The sequence below is a fragment of the Epinephelus lanceolatus genome, chromosome 15, assembly GCF_041903045.1.
Source record: "Epinephelus lanceolatus isolate andai-2023 chromosome 15, ASM4190304v1, whole genome shotgun sequence".
Classification (NCBI taxonomy): Eukaryota; Metazoa; Chordata; class Actinopteri; order Perciformes; family Serranidae; genus Epinephelus; species Epinephelus lanceolatus.
This window is the reverse complement of record NC_135748.1, coordinates 8,591,049-8,610,087: the sequence shown is the minus strand read 5'-3', so window position 1 is coordinate 8,610,087 and position 19,039 is coordinate 8,591,049. Positions and strand designations below refer to the sequence as shown.

General features: G+C 39.3%; 2 protein-coding genes across 4 annotated transcripts in view; both read left to right on the top strand.

Moving 5' to 3' along the window:
• The window catches only part of gphna (gephyrin a), a 35,119-nt gene extending 31,272 nt beyond the window's left edge, over positions 1–3,847 (top strand). For all 3 annotated transcript variants that reach the window (XM_033642559.2, XM_033642561.2, XM_033642562.2), the window contains 4 exons: positions 631–734; positions 1,479–1,575; positions 3,385–3,523; positions 3,625–3,847. In XM_033642559.2, the coding sequence (XP_033498450.1) occupies positions 631–734; positions 1,479–1,575; positions 3,385–3,518 (335 nt within the window). In that variant the 3' untranslated portion in view covers positions 3,519–3,523; positions 3,625–3,847. The remainder of the gene's footprint in view (positions 1–630; positions 735–1,478; positions 1,576–3,384; positions 3,524–3,624) is intronic.
• A 6,878-nt stretch (positions 3,848–10,725) lies between these two features.
• pals1a (protein associated with LIN7 1, MAGUK p55 family member a) overlaps positions 10,726–19,039 on the top strand; it is a 39,102-nt gene continuing 30,788 nt past the window's right edge. Inside the window, exon 1 of the mRNA XM_033642941.2 lies at positions 10,726–10,939. The gene's annotated coding sequence lies outside the window, so the exon portion shown is untranslated. The remainder of the gene's footprint in view (positions 10,940–19,039) is intronic.

Sequence of the window (19,039 nt, the reverse complement as noted above, 5' to 3'; positions counted from 1 at the left end):
TTTCAGGGTTTCTGTTTGCACATATGTTAAAAGGTCACTTTACTGTTGCCTTAAGAAATCACGCCTTTGACACTATGCAGGTGTTGTCACTGTTATAGTGTCAGGAAGCTAAAATATGTAGCCCAGGAATTTCAAATTACGTCGCTCAGTCAGTTTCTGTACCCTTGTGACCCCCAATGACATCTGTATTGTGTAACACGCTGTAGTAAAACACTAAATAAGTGATCACAGGCAGTTAATGGTCACACCAGTATGAACTATTAAGTTCTAACCCTGAACCCCAAGCTTTGGTACAAGGTCTTCTGTGTTGTTATGACTATTACAGCAAGATATATTTAAAGTGATACTGTACATTTACTTGAATGTGTCTGGGTTACACTGGTGTGAAGAGACATCAACAGCTAACACACACACACACACACACACACACACACAGGAATAATATGTTTAATGCAAATGGAGACAGTGCAAGACAGTGCTAAATATTAGTGTATGCATATAGCAGATCCTGTGTATGCACTACTATAAATTCTATTAAATATTGACTAATTATCTGGCTTTGTAGTGAGTGGTTTGGGGGTGTTCTTCTGTACAGTTTCCTTACTGACCCAGAATTGTGTTATTTTCCAGGTAACCCAGTGTCTGCAGTGGTGACATGTAACCTGTTTGTGATTCCTGCTCTGAGGAAGATGCAAGGCATACTGGACCCTAGACCTACAATTATTAAAGCTAGGGTAACACATACACTCTCTCTCTCACACACACACACACAGAATATCACCAACCCAAGCTGATAAGTAACCTATCAGTACACAGAACTCCTACAAGTTCCGACTGACCTTTGCCCTCACTGTAGAGAGGCCAAGATAAAGCAGAACATCCGTACGGGTGATCGATAATGTATCATCTTATTGTGTTACATTAAGTAACTGACAACCATTTATCCCAAATGAAAAATCCACTGTTTAGAAAATGTATCTAAGAGCCCAACATTGCAGAACGGCGCATTGCAAGTAGTTGCCTGTTTCAACTCGTCTCATAGCCAATCCTTGATCTGAACTGGGCATTAAGCTCACTGATTGCCTTTAATGCCTCTCATCATTGTTTTAAGGTGTATTATTAATTATTGAATTACATTTTGTCAAAGCTAATTCTGAGGTACTTATTGAACAGCATCCACGAGCCCTTTTTTCTTTGTAATTTGCCTCACATTTTGTTTTCTATCAGTTACCAAACTCCTTTGTTAGTACCTTTATTTCACCTAAGAGATCTGGTTTTATGTTGCGTCCCTTTCCCTTTATGAGCTAGGTCAGAACAAACACGTTATATCTAATTTGTTTAAACTGCTTCATATGTAGTGTGCAGACACTAGAAAGGTATTGATCTTTTTGTCCAATTAAAATCATTACATTTTTGGTTTTTAGACAAATGAAATCTAAATATTCCAGCAACATTTTGTGTGTTTATGTGTATTTCAGCTTTCCTGTGACGTGAAGCTGGATCCCAGACCAGAGTACCACCGCTGTATTCTCACCTGGCATCACCAGGAGCCACTGCCCTGGGCACAAAGCACAGGTAAGCACCAGACATACATACACACACACATCAGTGACTCCACTATATCTGTGGTGTACCATCACAGTAATATCACAGCCACCTCGGAAAAATATATGTATTACAAAATGTCAAATAAGTTCTGGTTTTGAACCCACCAGCCGGCTGGGGCCCTTCTGCCTGGACTTTGTGTGAGACACAGAGAGAACATGCAGGTTACGTTAACTGGTGACTGTAAATTAACTGTAGGTGTTAATGTGAGCATCAGTGGTTGTCTGTCTCAGCCCTGTGTCTGGCGAGCTGTCCAGGGTGTACCATGCATCTTGCCCAATGTCAGCTGAGATAGGCTCCAGCCTACCCGCGACCCTTAACAGGATAAGCGGTTACGGATAATGAATGAATAAAATGTCTAATGCACAGTGTGCAAAGGTAACAGCAATATCTATATACTCAGAACCCACCATATAACAGGTGGTGTTGTGAAAATGGTGTCCATTTTGATGGGACATTAAAAGGACAGTTCACCCTAAAATCACAAAAATTGAGATAAAGGCCGTAAAGATGACTGCCTTCTTTCAAATATAATCAAACTAGATGACACTCAGCTTGTGGTGCTCAAAGTGCCAAAAAATACATTTGAAAAACTCAACAGCAATGTCTCTATCCAAAAATCATGACCTGGTTACTCAAGATAATCCACTGACCTTGTTGTGAGAAGTTTCATGTGGGAACTATTTTCTTTCTACTGAAGCACATCCGCCAGCTGCATCACCACGTTTGTGGTGGCAGTCTAGAGATCACAAAGAGCAAATTTGTCTTTGAGAGTTTATTGCAATATTCATGTTAATGTTTTTGCAGATGGAACCCAAAGCTGGTCAGCCAAGAGATGGAGAAAAAACGTTCCATCACCAGTACTTGTACGGGCAGTCATGAGTCACAACATCCTTAGTTCTTATCCTTAGCAGGTGTCTTTTCATAAACACACAGTATTTTTTCTGTACCTCCAGACATGTTTACTGTCCATGTTCACTGGGAACTGAGAGTGAAAGGCTGAATACCACAACTTGGTCTGAATAACATGTTTTTGTATAAGACGACCTGATTCTTTCACACAGAAACCGAGACACATGCAGCTCCTTTGGCTGCCTGAGATGTTGAAGCTAAAAAGGGCAACAAGCGCCAATACACCACACAGAAGGAAGCGTGCACCACTGAGCTAGCTAACATTACAGCTCAGCCAAAAAGGATGCCATTAATGTTTACATCTTATGTTGTCATGAGCACAAGTCTCTTGTCCATGAGTAGATGCACTCTTCCTTCTGCATAGTGATATGGCTGGCAGGTGTAGTAGAAAATAGTTCCTACATGAAACTGCTCACAACAAGGTCTGTGGATTATCTTGAGTAACCAGGTTTTGATTTCTGGAAAGAGACATTGCTGTTGAGTTTTTCTAATGTATTTTTTGTCTCTGAGTACTACAAGCTAAGTGCCATCTAGTTCTATTATACTGGAGAAAAGGCAGACATCTCTACGGCTGGTATCTCCAACACTTACACCAAGACAATCTAGTTTGATAAATGGCCCTACAGATAACAGGGAAAATATGTATTTTTGATGTTAGGGTGAACTGTCCCTTTAATTATTGGTAGACTGACCAGTAATTAAGTCGTTAGTTTAAGGAGGGGACATTACACATGTAAGCGCTGATTGAAACAAAAATGATGTTGTGTATTAAATGTTAGAATCAAAGTTATATTCCGTATATATTAATTTTTAAAATAGGGTAATAACACAGGCTCACACATAAACACTCTGTCCCTCTGTCTCCAGGCAACCAGGTATCCAGCAGGCTAATGTCAATGCGTAGCGCCAACGGTCTGCTGATGTTGCCTCCGAAAACAGAGCAGTACGTGGAGCTGCATAAGGGAGAGGTTGTGGACGTCATGGTCATCGGACGGCTATGATGCAGGTACCTTACATTCTCATCGAGTTTATTCAAGTCACCTCCAGTCTCACAGGTCACGTATTTTACACACATCTAACTTTAACACCAAAATATTTCCTCCCCAGACTTCAATGTCACTCGCTACCGATTACCATGGCAGTGCCAGGACTTCCTGTCTGGACAGGAAACGGGCGGGGGCAGGAAGTGATGCATGTCTACCTGGTCGCCATTAGCTGTGATGTCATATGCAACAGCCAATCGGAGCCAGCGGAGGCTGAAACCTCATTGGTCTGCTCTGAGGAGATCACTGTATTTCAATGGAGAAAAAATGTGAAAAAAAATATAAAATATGAGATTTATTCTGTAATATTATTATTATTATCCTGATGATAATGATTATTAATATTCTTAATTAATATTCTATTTATTATTATTATCATGGTTCTGATTGAATATTATCATCTTAGTAGTAATCATGCCCTCTTCTCTCCTGTTCATTTGCTTTGTGCGTTCGACATTTTTCCCTGGTAGATATAGAGATATAGAGACTTTGTCCTCCTTCCTCCACTCCTCCTGATCTTTTTTCCTTTTCTCTCCCCCTTCTTTCTCTCTTCTTCCTCTTTTCTGCTCTGGCATCCTCTACCCAAATATAGAAACTCCTTGATACCCCCTCCCTGCAGTATCACTACATCTCTTCCTGAAACACACTGACCCTAACATCAGTATTGACAGAAAATGAACTAAAGACTTATAAAAACATCTTTTGATTGAAGCTGCTGATATAGTTTGTGCCAGTACAGTAAAAAAATGACTTTTTTGCCAAAAAAAAAGAAAAAAAAAATACAAGGATATTTGTTTTTGTTTTTTTTTTCTCTAGGTATAACATTTTCAAACCATACTAAGACACTAAAACTCATCATGACTCTCAATGAAAGCCATGAAACTCTCTTAGGTGGGTCAGTGGCTTGGCTTTAAGGCAGGGTGAGGCACGACTCATTGACTGAAATCCTCACCACACTGGGATGATTTCTGTGGTCTGACATCAGATATAATCGTAATTGTTATAATAAAATACATAATGATTTCTAAGATCTGTAGTCAGGGAGGAACTTCCATCCCAGGTGGGCCACCTAAACACTATCGGTATAACCCCAACCCTGCACTCAAGTGGTGTTTGATTTACACAAGTGTATAGTTTACACCATAAAACATACAGTACAGAATTGAAAGTGTCTTTGATAAATGCGGTATTTGCATTTTTACAGCTATTAGAGGATATTGCGATATTTTATGTTTTTCCTTTTTATCAACAAATCCCATAAAATGACCAATAATAATATCTCTTTTAACTAAATCTGCCTACCAACACAGATTGGCATTTTTATACTTACATTTTTTTAACAAATTAGACAACCAATATAAAGCCCCTCCCTCACTGGACAAAAACCCATTAGCATTTGTCTTTTGTCTTTAGTGGGAAAGGTTACAAAATGCCTTTATTCACATGACAAACTACTCTGCAGTAGTCATGGGAATTTATCAGCTTGTACAGGCAACGATGGATATACGGGTGAACATGCTCATTTTTGCCCCTTTTGCGGAGCGATGCAACGATGAGCTGCCACAAATTTCGTCTGTTTCTGTCCAACCATTGCTCGAACATCTTTTCAGATTTGATCACTACCAAGTTTGAAAGAGACTTAATAAGTAACAGAAACAAACAAACAAAAAAAAAAGCAACCGCTGTAACATTTTCACTGGCCTCCATGCTGCTTTCTACTGTGTGTGAACCTGTTTTTTGGTGCATCTGTGAGGTTGAACGTAACACACAAAAAAAAGGCATACTCGTCTGCTGGCTCTGGTCTACTGGCAATGGCAAAGGAGTCTTAGCCTATTTTAGCAGGTTTTCCCACATTTCAAAAACTTGCATATACACTAATTTTGATGGGCAAAGGGTATTCATGAGCTTTAGAGACACTGGATTGTGTTGTCTTCAGACAGAGCCACGCAAGCTGTTTCCTCTTGTTTCCAGTCCTAATGCTAAGCTAAGCTAACCGGCTGCCAGCTTCAGCTTCATATTTAGTGACAGATGTGACAGTGGTACAAAGAGCTTCATGTTAATAGATCTGTCTTTTTTTAAATCTAACTTTGATAGGATTCTTTACCAAAAAATCAAACTTTTCCTTAAAAAAGCTCCAATTAAAAAAAAAAAAGGCTGAGTAATCTCATAAAACAGCTGGGCCTTATATTTTTAGCAAGCACTGCATAGTTGTGGGGAACTATTTTTAGCCACGGATTATTATACATATGGTGCATATTTGAGTATTTGGAGTAGCAGAAGGCATATGTCAGACCTGGAAGTTTAAATTAAATGCCTGAAAAGGCTTTCAGTTCAAATGGATTGCACTGTACTGATAGAAAATAATGAATACTATCATAAATGTCCTTAAAGCGTTGAACAATTTGATGTCTGAATGGTAAATCATTAAGTTTACATAACTAAAATACTTAAGTACAGCAGAACAAATATATTTGTGTGGAATCATTACGAAATTACCTCAACTTGTCTTCTTCAGTTGAGTCAACTTAAAATTTTACAGCAGCCTCGATACTAATTTTTTAAAGTTAAAACAGTTTTCTTTTGCAGTGTAAGTGGGATTTAGTCCAGATCAACAACAGTGTGTGTGTGTGTGTGTTTATGGTAATGGAGGAACATGTCACCCAGTGCAACAGTGTGGCTCTTTGATGTGTTTTCAATAGCCTTTGGACAACAATTGCGCTCTGTGGCACAGAGGAAGAAGCTTTGATACACACACAGCACTTATTCGAATGATCAGATCACCGGGTCTTTTTGTGTGATTTGTTGACAGTAAGAAAAATCTAGAATATCATCAGATTATTCTTTAAGTAGCCAAAGATGAATAACTATACCTAACCGACAGCTAGTCTCAAAAGGCTGGCTTCTGGCTGCCCCCATTTCTTTTCATACCATACAAACATGAACGAAAGAGTCGCTTGAGTGAGTTGTGACATACTGTTTTCCCAACTCAGAGAAAACTCCGACCCGACATCACTTGAAAGCAGGGTGTCGCGTTCAGGTGCTCGTAAACTACACAACTGGTGTATTTCTACCATGACAGTGTTAAGGTGCTTGTTAAAGTCAAAAGAATCAACACAGTTCAAGGCTGTAAAATAAACGACATCATTTGACTGCTTTTCTCTCAATGTACTGTACATAGTCTGAGCAACACTGAGATATAAAGAAGACCTTGTTTGATAGTTAGCCCACAAAAAAAAGAAAAAAAAAGAAGAAGCTTAGTTTATTATTAGCATTAACAAGGTAGTAGGCTGGTTGGCTGCTGTATCCTGCTGATTCAACACTGAAACTTAAATTGTTTACCAATTAACAAGGACCGTCCAAATGCATCATATGCAATCTGTGAGTCCCAAGCATTCACCAATGCACCATACCTTAACTCCTCTAGTTCCTCATATTCTTCCTATCAGTGTAATCAGTGCCAAACAAACCCACTCGGTCAAAGGTGGAATGCTGCATTCAGGTCATATTGGAATAATGGTACAAAACTCTGGTACTTATTTGAATTTATTGGTACTAAAGATGACATCATTGGTGTTTTTCCTTGCTGCTGATAGTCTTCACGCTTCAGTTAACCCCACAGATGTCAAGTGTTAACTTCCAGATCCGAAGCTCATGTCTACGATCTTTCCTCTTTGACCTTAATGCAGCACCAGTCACAACTTCTGAGCTTTGACCCCTCTCCTGATAGGCTGATGCAGTCTTCCTCCACCCCTCCCCTCGTTCCTCCCTCTCTTCTTCATCTTCCTTTTTTCCTCCCCTCCCTCTCCACACTTGCATGCCCATAAAAGGGGGCGTGTCATTCTCTTTGGGCAGGTTTTATTCCAGGCATGAGACGAGGGGTGCAGCACCTGGGCGGGACTTCTGATCTGACTAAATGTTACATTCATGGCAGTTCTCGATGCGATTTTTGGCACGTGAGAGGAGTTTTCAAAGTCCAAGCTTTGGTACCAACACTGTCTTCTCATATATTCCACTAGCTCAGATGTCAGAAACTTCCCAGTTACCTCAAATGCACCATATATCTATCAATGGCTCATGCTGGGTTCATGTCATGTTAGACAAAGAGGAAGAACAGGGTGACTTTATTGTAATAGTTTAAAGGCAGACATTTATTCGCTATAAGGACCACATACAAATTATGTTGTTTGTTTTTTTTTAAAAAAAGTATTCAATTAAAATGCTTCCCACATTTTTTAGGCAGGTCATAATTACACTAAACCCATTATGACATGAACACAGCATCAGAGCACGTCCTGGCACCTGCCCAAGGAGGACCAATCAAACCCAGATAGATCCATTTGAGTAAGAAGAAGCAGGTTATTGTTAAACTGCCTTTGTACTGAGTGATTCGTAACACTGGACTGAACTCAGTGTCACACTGCACACACTATAAACTATGACCAGCACTTGTAATGAAGCAATGACACAGCATTCTACTACTACTGTATAAATATAATGAAGAGGATGTTTTTTTCTGTAATGATATTATTGAAACTGAAGATGAATTAATAAAAATAATCCTGATTATTCTGTACCTTCTGTTTGGGCAAGTTGCTTTGTTTTCTAATTATCTGTAATATAATAACAGAAAATGTGGAATATTTAATCATTTTGCTAGTTTCAGTCATGAGGGAAAGCTGTGATACAAGGTGTGCAAAGCTGGAAATACTACTGATGGAGTTATTTTAGATCAACAGGCATTTTGTTTTCATAACTTAAGAGATCTAGGATACAACTTCCCTAACAGACAGACTGTGAAAAATGTCTAAATATATTATTCCATATACAAATACAACTAAACACAACTTTTCAGTTAGTAATATGTATAAATCAGATTTTCCTGTTTCATAATTTTGCATCAGTTGTTTAGTTTACTTTCCACCGTGATATAAAAATATTCAGATACTTTGGCCAAACACTCCAAATAAAAGTTTCATAAACTAATTCCCTAATAAAAAATGTGAGAATGGCCATGTTCCATCAATTTTATCTTAAACAGATCTGGCAGAATATTGAAATTTGTTTTTGTCATTTTTGTACTCACAGGGAATGCAAATTACCCTTTTTGATTTTCTTTTGTGTTGTATTAGAAAGACAAATGTCATTCGGCCTGTGATGTTGTGAATGACAATGAAAATGGAATTGTTCCTGGGATTCAAACACAATTTAGATCACTTCCCAAATCTACAAACAGACCAGTTTTTTACCCTAACGAGGCTACACCTGTTCTCCTGAAAAACTGGCTTTGTCTTTAGTATTTTAGTATTACTATTTGTACTTAATACTGTTACTTTGTTTTGTGCAATGACAATGCAGTTAATTCCAATCTAATCTAATTCAGAGTACACAACGAAATTCAGTTTAGCATCTAACCAGAAGCACAAATAGAAGACTATAAACAGAAGAGTAATATTTATAAACATGTGTATATATATATATATATATATATATATATATGTATATATATAATGTGCAAATACAAGGTAAGGAGAATTTATGAATAAGCTACAATATATGTATAAAGTATGAACAGTATGAAAAATGCAGTAGATATAGTAAGCAATACAGGTAAAAGTATAAGAAAAACTAGAGACATCTTGCAATGGGATCCGTTACATTGAATAAATGTGGGCAGGAATATAAACCCTAAGCCCCTTCCCTACTTCCTAGCCCCCTACTTTCAATGCCCTTGCTTAGACCACACCCATCTTTAAAGTTGGCCTTTATTTTAATCTCAACTAAACACCTGTAAAAATTCATGAGCCAGGGGTGTAAAAGTTGTGTTGGTCAACTGCCCCTTCCCTACATCTCCTCTTCTACCTAAGGCCCCTCTGTAGGTCGGCCTTCATTTTGATCTCAACTACAAATCTGTAAAGTTTCCTGACTGCATCTTGCACATTTGTGATACTATTGTGGTGGTAAAATCTGTCCATGGTGACGTGTGTGGTTGTGCTGCTGCTGGTCCTGCCAGATGCCTCCTGCTGCTGCTGTTATCATTAGTCATACTTCTACTGTTATTATACACATATAATTATTGTCACATATGTACACTATCAGATATTAATATATACTTTCAACATATTGTACCACAGTAACCAGAATTATAATTATAATATTATTACTTTCATTAATGTTGTTGTAAGCTATTAACATTATGGTCTGTCCTGTATCTCTCTCTCTCTCTCTCTCTCTGTCTCCCATTCTGTCTCATTATGTCATACAGATTTCTGTTAATTTATTATGCTGATCTGTTCTGTACGACATCTATTGCATGTCTGTCATCCTGGAAGAGGGATCCCTCCTAAGTTGCTCCTCCTGAGGATTTATACCGTTTTTTCCCCCCGTTAAAGGGTTTTTTTTGGGGAGTTTTTCCTTATCTGCTGCGAGGGTCATAAGGACAGAGGGATGTCATATGCTGTAAAGCCCTGTGAGGCAAATTGTTATTTGTGATATTGGGCTTTATAAATAAAATTGATTGAATTGATTGAAACAGACAGATGGACAGACATATAAACACCTGGGAAAATACACCAAATAGCTTCTGTGGTAGTTCCTAGTACAGTAGGTGTCTCCAGGACCACATTTTACCATGGTAGCTCAGTATTTTGGGTTGGCTTGACCTTGTTATTTGATCCCAGTATGGCCATGGGATCCAGTAAAGTACTGACATGATGAAAATATATATCAGTATCAGTATTAAAAGTATATTTTTGTTTATTGTAAATGGTGTTGAAACACTTTTTTCCTTTTCAATCAAATATCAAGTGTAGCCCTCACAGGTACAGAGAACTGAACAGCAGGTTAACAAATATTCATTTAAATATTCAAAAAGATTTCTAATTTATATCAGAGTGTTATCTTCAATAAATGCCAGAAAAAATGTCTGAAAGATTAAATGAGCTATAGATTTTCAGATGCATATTTGTTGGTTGTGCTCATATTTATGATTAAGTTTGATTTCTTTGATACTAATTAATCAATGGTAATAATTCCACTGTATTGTTCACGTACAGCATTCCACGGATGTAGCAACGTGTTTGATTGGCTTAAACCAGATTCCTTTCATCGCTGTATCCAATCAGCATCATTGTTTTATCTAGTGTGTGGTATGTTGTCTCCTCCCCCTGTCTGAAGTTGACAGTCTGTGAGGAGGAGACGGAGGAGTGAGGGAGGTCTGTGCTGCTGTGCTCGATAAACGAGCAACAAGTCTGTTAGAGTGAAACTGTGAATTAAAAAAATAAAACGCGAACTACGACTGGTTGGATTAAAAAGAACTTTTAATTACGAGTTCCTACTTGGATTTAGCAGCTGGAGGAGTTGGCGGACGGCTCAGGAACAGAGTGAGTATTCCAGTGTTTTCTGAAGCGGCTTTGTTATCAACAGGTGCTGCAGGAAGCAACAAGCTAACTAGTTAGCTGCCAGCATTAGCCTGATAACGTGAAGTGAAACGAACCCACACCTTTTGGATAAAGTAAGTTTTTGTTAGGGTTGTTAGTCGCCAAGCTGATGTGAAAGGTTTACAGCAACCGAAGGAACTTTATTTCTACTAAAAATGAAGCTAATTAGCCTAAAGCTGAGCTACTTCTGGGTTACTGTGATAGTGGAACTGGCTAACCAAAACAGTCATTTCTCTGAGCTAACGTTAGTCCCTTAGCTAGCTGTCACACCGCCCTGTCACAAACAAAAAGAAACTACCACGTTGGATAAAATGACACGCTGACGTCCTGTAATTGTTTGTGTGTTTACCACAGAGGACTGGGTTTAGTTTGCGTTTTGTCGTCTGTGGTTAGCGCACAGTTTTCATCCCGTAGCGTTGGCTGCTAGAGTATGATTACGAGTAATGTACCTTTGACGGAACACTCAGAAGGGTCCCTACGAAAGTTACATTGCTATTATGAAGGTTGGTAGTTTTCTTAATGACAACTAGTTTCTGCCTGCTGTACAAAGTCGTTGTCAACACTACCAGACGCTGAACTCCACTCATATTAAAATTTAAAGATGGTTTTGGGTTATGGGAACAGACATACACACCCTGAGATAAGTAACTGAGACTGTCTGTGAATCCAGACTGGGCAATCCCTAATTCAGTATAAATAAAAACTGATATCAGTACCTTTGGGATTCAAGAACGTATGCCTTTATCTGCTGTGTACTTACAGTGCGAGGACAAGAAGTGACAGCCATATTTTTCAAATGATGTAATGTTAACCTTGATTCTTATTATTAGAGAATGGTATGGGCTGTGCCAACATAAAGATAGACCAATACTACTAAAAGCAGTATTAATAGTTGCCATGTTGTGTGTAATTGTTTCTTTAAAGTTTCCTGTGTGTGTGTTTTTCTTAATCTTTTAAAATTTTCAAAAATTTCAAATCTACAGATGAGTCAGGATTGTGAATGTCAGTGAAGTGTCACTGTTTAGCCAAATGTTACCGTATCACAAGGCTGGAGGCTGTTTTCTATTTATGGTGAAGTGTGAAAGATATAGGGGGGTTTGGTGGTGTCTGGCGGTGAATTGCAGATTACAGCCAGCTGAGATTTCTCCCAGTTGGAATTCTTACAGTGTTTATTGTCCAGGAGGTTTTTACTGTGAGCCGAATTATCCGCAGAGATCTTCTCCTCTCGAAAACAACAGATAAGGTGTTTAAAACCAGTAAAAACACTGAATAATAGGGATGCACGATAATATCGGCACATCATCGGTATCGGTTGATATTGGCTTTAAAATTAAATATTGGAATCGGCCACCATGCAGATGATATCGGTACGTCATCGGTTTAGGCCAGCATTGGCGTTGTATAGATATCGGTCAAATGAATTGTTACACGATATTGGATTTCCTGCCGATATCTCCATAAACAAAGACCTGCTCCCTATGTAGATATAAACGGCTTATTCTAAGGTAATGAAAAAACAATGATTCATATTCTCAGGTGATTATACACTAAGGAAAACATACTTATTCAATATATTACATTTCTGCCAATATATCCCGTCTAAATCCTACACACTTAACCTTTAAGTAATTCCATGATTCAGGGGGGAAAGCCCATGTTGTGTTTCTCGGATACTAAAAAGTTTGGCTGGGTAGGTTTGAATGAAAACCAGACACAAAGATGAAAAGACGGAGGAGGAGTAAGACAAACATGTAACCTAATGGCTGTAGTCACAAGGCGCTGTCTTGAACAGCACTGATACTGAAAGCACCTAATGTCAGTGAATGATTCTCCATTTGCAGTGTCATGCTGGGTGCCTGAAGCTGTCAGCACGGATTTAATGATCTATGCTGCTTTGGCAGTTAGCCTGACACATTGCCTTGGTGTAGCTGCTCATGTAGCCAGGTGGCATGGTGTGTTTGGGGCAAGCTTACACTCACTTCTTCTTAAACAAACATTGTTGTGGTGCCCTTGGGCAAGAAACCAATTAATCTTTAGTATCTCAGTTTCACTGACTGAGATACCTGAAAGTCTAGTCCTCTTAAATGAAGGCAAGAAAAAGAATCTCGGAGTAAAACCATAATATTTCATAATGATGTGGTTCATCGCATGTTACTACCTGCTAACAGGATAGGAAACTGACAGATTGGATCTATATATTTATGGATGTTGGTTCAAACTATGGAGTAGACAGTGTCTTTTAAATTGATGTATTAATGTGTTTTTGTGTTTTGGTTCCAGTATAAGCATTTGTATGTTGCGTTTGTAGCCGTAGCTTGAGAGCCCTATCTGTGTAGAGTTTAACCCGAAAAGATATATATATATATTTTTTTTTTTTGTTATATTGCATAGTGGCATAATTATTAGTTGTTAATATGTTGCTGCAAATTTGTATTTAAGCCTTGCTTAATTTGACTTAATTTAAGACAGAAAAATACTGATATACAGAGGGAGGTCCAATTTGGTATTTCCTTTTGCTTTTATCAGCAGCTGAGAAGGCTTTTCCATGTATCACATTCCACAAGCTATTACAGTGAAAAATTATATGATGTACATAGTGCTACAAAATGGTGAATAGGTTTTTGTTGGATATATATAGACATGGGTTTTCAATACATGGTAGGAATAATGGCTAGCTATTTGAGAGTAGTTGTAGGTTGCTAGCCTAGCCGCTGAACTGCAGGTGCATGTGGTTTGGTTTATGGTCTGCAGTTGTGCAGTCCACTTTACAGGACAGTTTGTGAACACCCAGGTGCTCTGAACTGACCTTAAGATAGGCTTTACTGCAGGTATATGGCCACATCGCTATGGTGACAGGGTCAAAGCAGACTTTTACGGACACACATGTCCACACACTGCGATCAAGTGAAGCAGAGAGGTGAGGACAGGCACATTGGGCCACAGGCCAGCAAAATACAGAAGTCCTCTGTTCTCTGGAATGCTCTCTCCATCACTCTCTCACTCTCATTCTCACTCTGCTTCTCTGACCTGATTGGGAGCCAAAGTTGGCTGCTGCCAAATCAAAATGTGTCACCACATCAGGGGTATACTTACACTGGAGATGCTATTGTCACCTGGTCAGTGTCCTCCGGATTGGGTATGATAAAGGTTCCTTCCTGGCACTGGTTAGTCAGTGTGTTTAATTTGAGTGAGCTGTTTGGGGCACTTGTTGGCAGTTTCATGCTGTCAGTAAGTGAAATTTGCCTCAGCCAGCACAAACAATGAGTTGGGTGATCATGCCATCTTAGGCCCCGTTAAGATATAGCGTCTAAAAGCGCGTGGAAAACGCCAGCTGTGCCGTTTCCATCCTCTTATCCAAGGCGCTTCGGAGGTTGTGTTACTGTCGCGCCTGCCGTTACTAAGCAACCAAAACCGCCTGTCACTCACAGGGGGAGTAAAAAAGTTACAGAGTTTACAAAAAAGTTAAATGGATTTCCAGCAAGCATCAGGAGGTGAGGTGTGTGCATATGTGTGTGTGTGGAGGAGAGGGAGAGAGGGAGATGATGGTAGAGAGATAGTGTGTGTTATTAGATACATAATGTTGTGAAGTTCGTTGGACGGAAAGGAAGAAGCAGGTCTGTGGAGCTTCTTATCACATGACATGCAGTGCGCTTGCTGCATTCGAAAAAGTTGAGATATTTCCATCTCTGTGCGCCACGGATGTGCAAGAAAAAACAGACGCGTCGCACCGAATGCACGCCGCTACGGCGTCGCTTTGGGTTGTGAGCGCGCTTGACGCGCATCTACATTGAAACTAATGGATTTGTGAGCGCAAAAGACGCTACATCTGAATGGCCCCTTAAGGGGCCACTTAGCCTGACTTTTAGTAGAGTTAAAGTGCTGTAAAAATGCTGTCTCTGAAGTTATTCCACCATTTAAAAAACAACAACATTATTTATGTTGTCATTTTGTCATATAGGCTACAGCCAAATCAGAGCAGGCATTTACCCTGATATTTCTAAAGGGTGTGGTGAACTTTGCAAATATCTGACACTGATAATTCCATAAATATGTTTCCATTACTGTTTATTGCATTATTACGCCATAGTTGAAATTGTTCCCACTTCAAATATGTAAAAGCTTTACAGGACACTGACAAAAGGTTATTAAAATCTGTCATCTATATTCTTCCTTTCTAATTCAGTACATTGTAAATTACTTAAAATATTTTAAAAGAAACTCAGCTTATGTCTGTATTTCCCCTCTCTCCCTCATTTGGGCTCCTTTTCTCTTTGTCTGGTACAGGGTGGTACAGCCCTTTTTAAGAATGTACGTGTGTGTGTGTGTGTGTGTGTGTGTGTGTGTGTGTGTGTGTGTGTGTGTGTGTGTGTGTGTGTACTGTTAAGCATAAGATAAGAGGCTGCTCTGCTTCTGCTCCCAATGACATTCACGGTACACACACGCACACACACGAGCGCGCACACACGAGCACACACACACACACACACACACACACACACACACACACACACACACACACGCAGCTTTGCTCACTCTTTGTGTCACATAATGTTGGTTGGATAAAGAGTTTTTAAGGAATACTGCGCCTTGTACTATACATACTTTTTGGGTGTACAGTGTACAGATTAAGCCAAATTTTAATCCAGAATTTGTTGCCCATGACCTGTTTAGAATCAGGCCAGATTTCTGCCAGAATTGCTGTTGTTTGACGTGCAGTTTGAGGGGGGTCATGACATCTGATTCATTTTCTGAATGATTAACAATCTTAATGATCTCCATCTTATTGGAGTAACATTTTACATGTTGTAGCTATAACTGTAGACTTTACTTTGACTTTGCTATGACAAAAAAAAAAAAAAAAACCTTTCCTGAAGAATAGAGGAACCATGTTGTTTATACGTCTCAAAGTAAGTAAGTTGACAAAGTAATGCTGGTTTTCTCTTTTTTCTGAACATAATTCGGGATGTTTGACAAAATTTTATAGGAATTGTCAATGGACACAATTAATAGGGCATTTACATTTAAAGTGAATGCCCATGTTGGGCCTGGTCCATTGATCCATGAGTGTAAGCATGTTAGTTGTACATTTTGACTTTTGAGCGAAACATATGTATCAACAAGTGAATATCACTTTTGCACCTAGTTTTCATCAGAATTCAGTGTTTTCACTAAACTTAAATTTCTAAACTTGATACCGAATATATTCGGTTACCGAATATATTCGGCTGAATATTGCAAAAGAACACATTCGATATTCGGTGGAATAAGTTAAAAGCAAGGCCGAATAATAGCGGCGTTTTGATAACGCAATCAAACAGCGTGCCGTGACGGGCGGAATAAAATGTCGGCAGTGTGGCGAACCGTCCGTCACGGCACTCGCATTTGCAACTAAAAATAGTTTTGAGCAAGCAAAATAGGCTTAAATCATTCAGCAGGCTGTGTGAGCAGCCTACAGATTTCAACCAGCAGCAGAAACAAAAGGCGAATCCCACCGATTGTGGGTTGAACGGGGGTCACAGACACAGACAGTAACATTAATGTATTCCTGTCAAATACGGCGGCCATTGGCTTACCGGCGAGGAAAAGTCAGCTCCAATAATATCCTCTTCTTGGTGTCATGACTGCCCAGAAGTACCTGAACAGCTGAGCCAGCCTAACAAGGTATGTGATGTGTCAGAGGAGAAACGAGCCTTTCACATTTCTCTCTTTCTGGCAGTAACGGCCCACAAACCTCACTGCACTTTAGGGATTGTTCATTACTTATGAAGGGACTGTCAGGGGAGGAGGGTGGCTGGTTGATTTTTATTTTATTTATTTATTTTATTTTGACCCCCCCCCCCCATGTTAATCACTTATTGATGCTGTTTTTCAAGTATGAATAAGTCAATAAGTAATTTATTCCATTGAAATATCATTGATGTATTATAGAAAAGTGATTTATCTTTTCATAAATGACAAAAGGCACATCTGCCTCATTTTCGCTGTGGTATCGTGATACTACTCAGAACCATGATATTTTCATTGGTATTGCACAGTGGGTCCCAATTTTGGTACCATGACAACACTAATCTGGAGGGGGTTCATCTGCAAAAACTAATGAAAAACTAAACAATGATATTCAGTATTCGGTACTCAGTATTCGGCCAAGTGTTTAATAATATTCAGGCTTCGGCCACACATTTTCATTTCGGTGCATCCCTAATTGATATTCAATACCATTTTCAATACAGAGGGGAAAAATTGACATTGAACGCAAACAAGGCTATAACATGAGATAATGACTTTTCTTTTCTTGGTTAGTAGCAGAGAATAGCAGAATGACTTTAGTAAACATTAGTTTTGGGTACCGATCGAACTGTTTAACTGTTTAACTCATGTTAAATCCATCTGTGCCAAATGTTGGTACCTGAGAGCGAATCTAGGTAAGAACACTGGGTTTAGGTAAGAGGCAGAAGTGCCACGAAGTGCCCTAAAGCCAAAATGCCCGCTGCTTTTTTATAAGTGGGGGAAGACGGTTGCAGAGGGTCGGAGCCACTACTTCAAAAGCGTATAGCACTCTTTTGTTGAAGCCTTGATTTCAGGACAGCCAGAAAGCCTTGGTCAGGAAACTTCAGTGATCTTGCTCTGGCTAAGCTAGGGAACACAGTAATTCAGAAATACACAGTGGGGCCAGCCTGCATAGTGCTTTATAGGTTATTAATTCAAATCAATTCTGCACTCTATGCATAGTAGGGGTGGGGGAAATTTCCGATTCTTAGATGCATCGCGATTCGGACGTGGACGAATCTGAATCGATTCACAAACGTCCAAATTTCGATTATTTAAATCTGTTAATTAGAGTAATACAGAAGGTTCTAAATAATGCGGAAATAAGAAGCGCGGTAGGTGTCATCGCCGGGACACTTTGGGATGCGCACCTGGAACAGACTACTTCGGCCTCTACAACGTTGACAGCGGAAGCGAACTGGACAAGAGCCACGTTATATGTAAGCTGTGTCGTGCTAAAATAAAATACTTTGGCAACACAACAAACATGAGAAGCCATGTAACTCGATTCCACCTGATGGAGGAGTCAGGGAGACGGCAGGCTGTTGTTGCTGCAGCTACTAGTGGCGCTACCGACCAGAGAATAATCGAGGAAGCAATTAGAAAGCTGCCACCCTCATCGGAAAAGGCGAAGTGAATTACGAAGGCCATCGCGGCATTTATTGCCAAGGATTTGTGTCCTTATTCTGTCATGGAAAATCAGGGATTTTGAGCACTGCTGCTTACACTGGAGCCCGGATACACCATCCCATCCCGACGCTATTTCACCGACACTCTACCATCAAACCAAAACAGAAGTCATGGCCTCACTGTTGAAGGCAGGTAGGAACGCAGTTACATGTGATGCGTGGACGTCTGTCGCCACCGAATCATTTGTTACTCTAACTGCGCATTTTATCTTGTGATTTAAGATACCTGTTGTTAACTTTGGTTCCGTACAACGAAGTTGTAACTTTCCAGTTTGCAAGCATTTCCATTTATATGTTTATTAAAATATAATGGAAATGAATTCAACTCTTTCTTATTACAAATGCACTGTTTTGAATGCTTATTCAGTGAGACAAAAATAAATGTGTGTTGTGAAAAAGTGCATAAATATACATAAATTAAAGATGCATCAATAATCGTTTTATAATTGAATCGTAGCCCCTGAATCGTAATCGTAATTGAATCGTGAGGTGCCCAAAGATTCCCACCCCTAATGCATAGCCAGTGAAGACTGGCCAACACTAGTGAAATGTGTGACCTGTGTGGTGTATCAGAAGTCTAGTGGCTGCATATTGGACCAACCAGAGCCGAGACACAGACACAACTCAGGGTAGTGAACAATGAATTACAATAATCAAGATGGGAGGAGACAAAAACATAAATGATTTCCCCCAGATTCTGAAAGTGTAATACAGCTTTGATTTTTGTAGTGTTTCTGAGTTGAAGGAAACAGGATTGGACTATTTTTTCTACATGTAATTTGAAATTAATTTGTTGATCAAAGCAGAC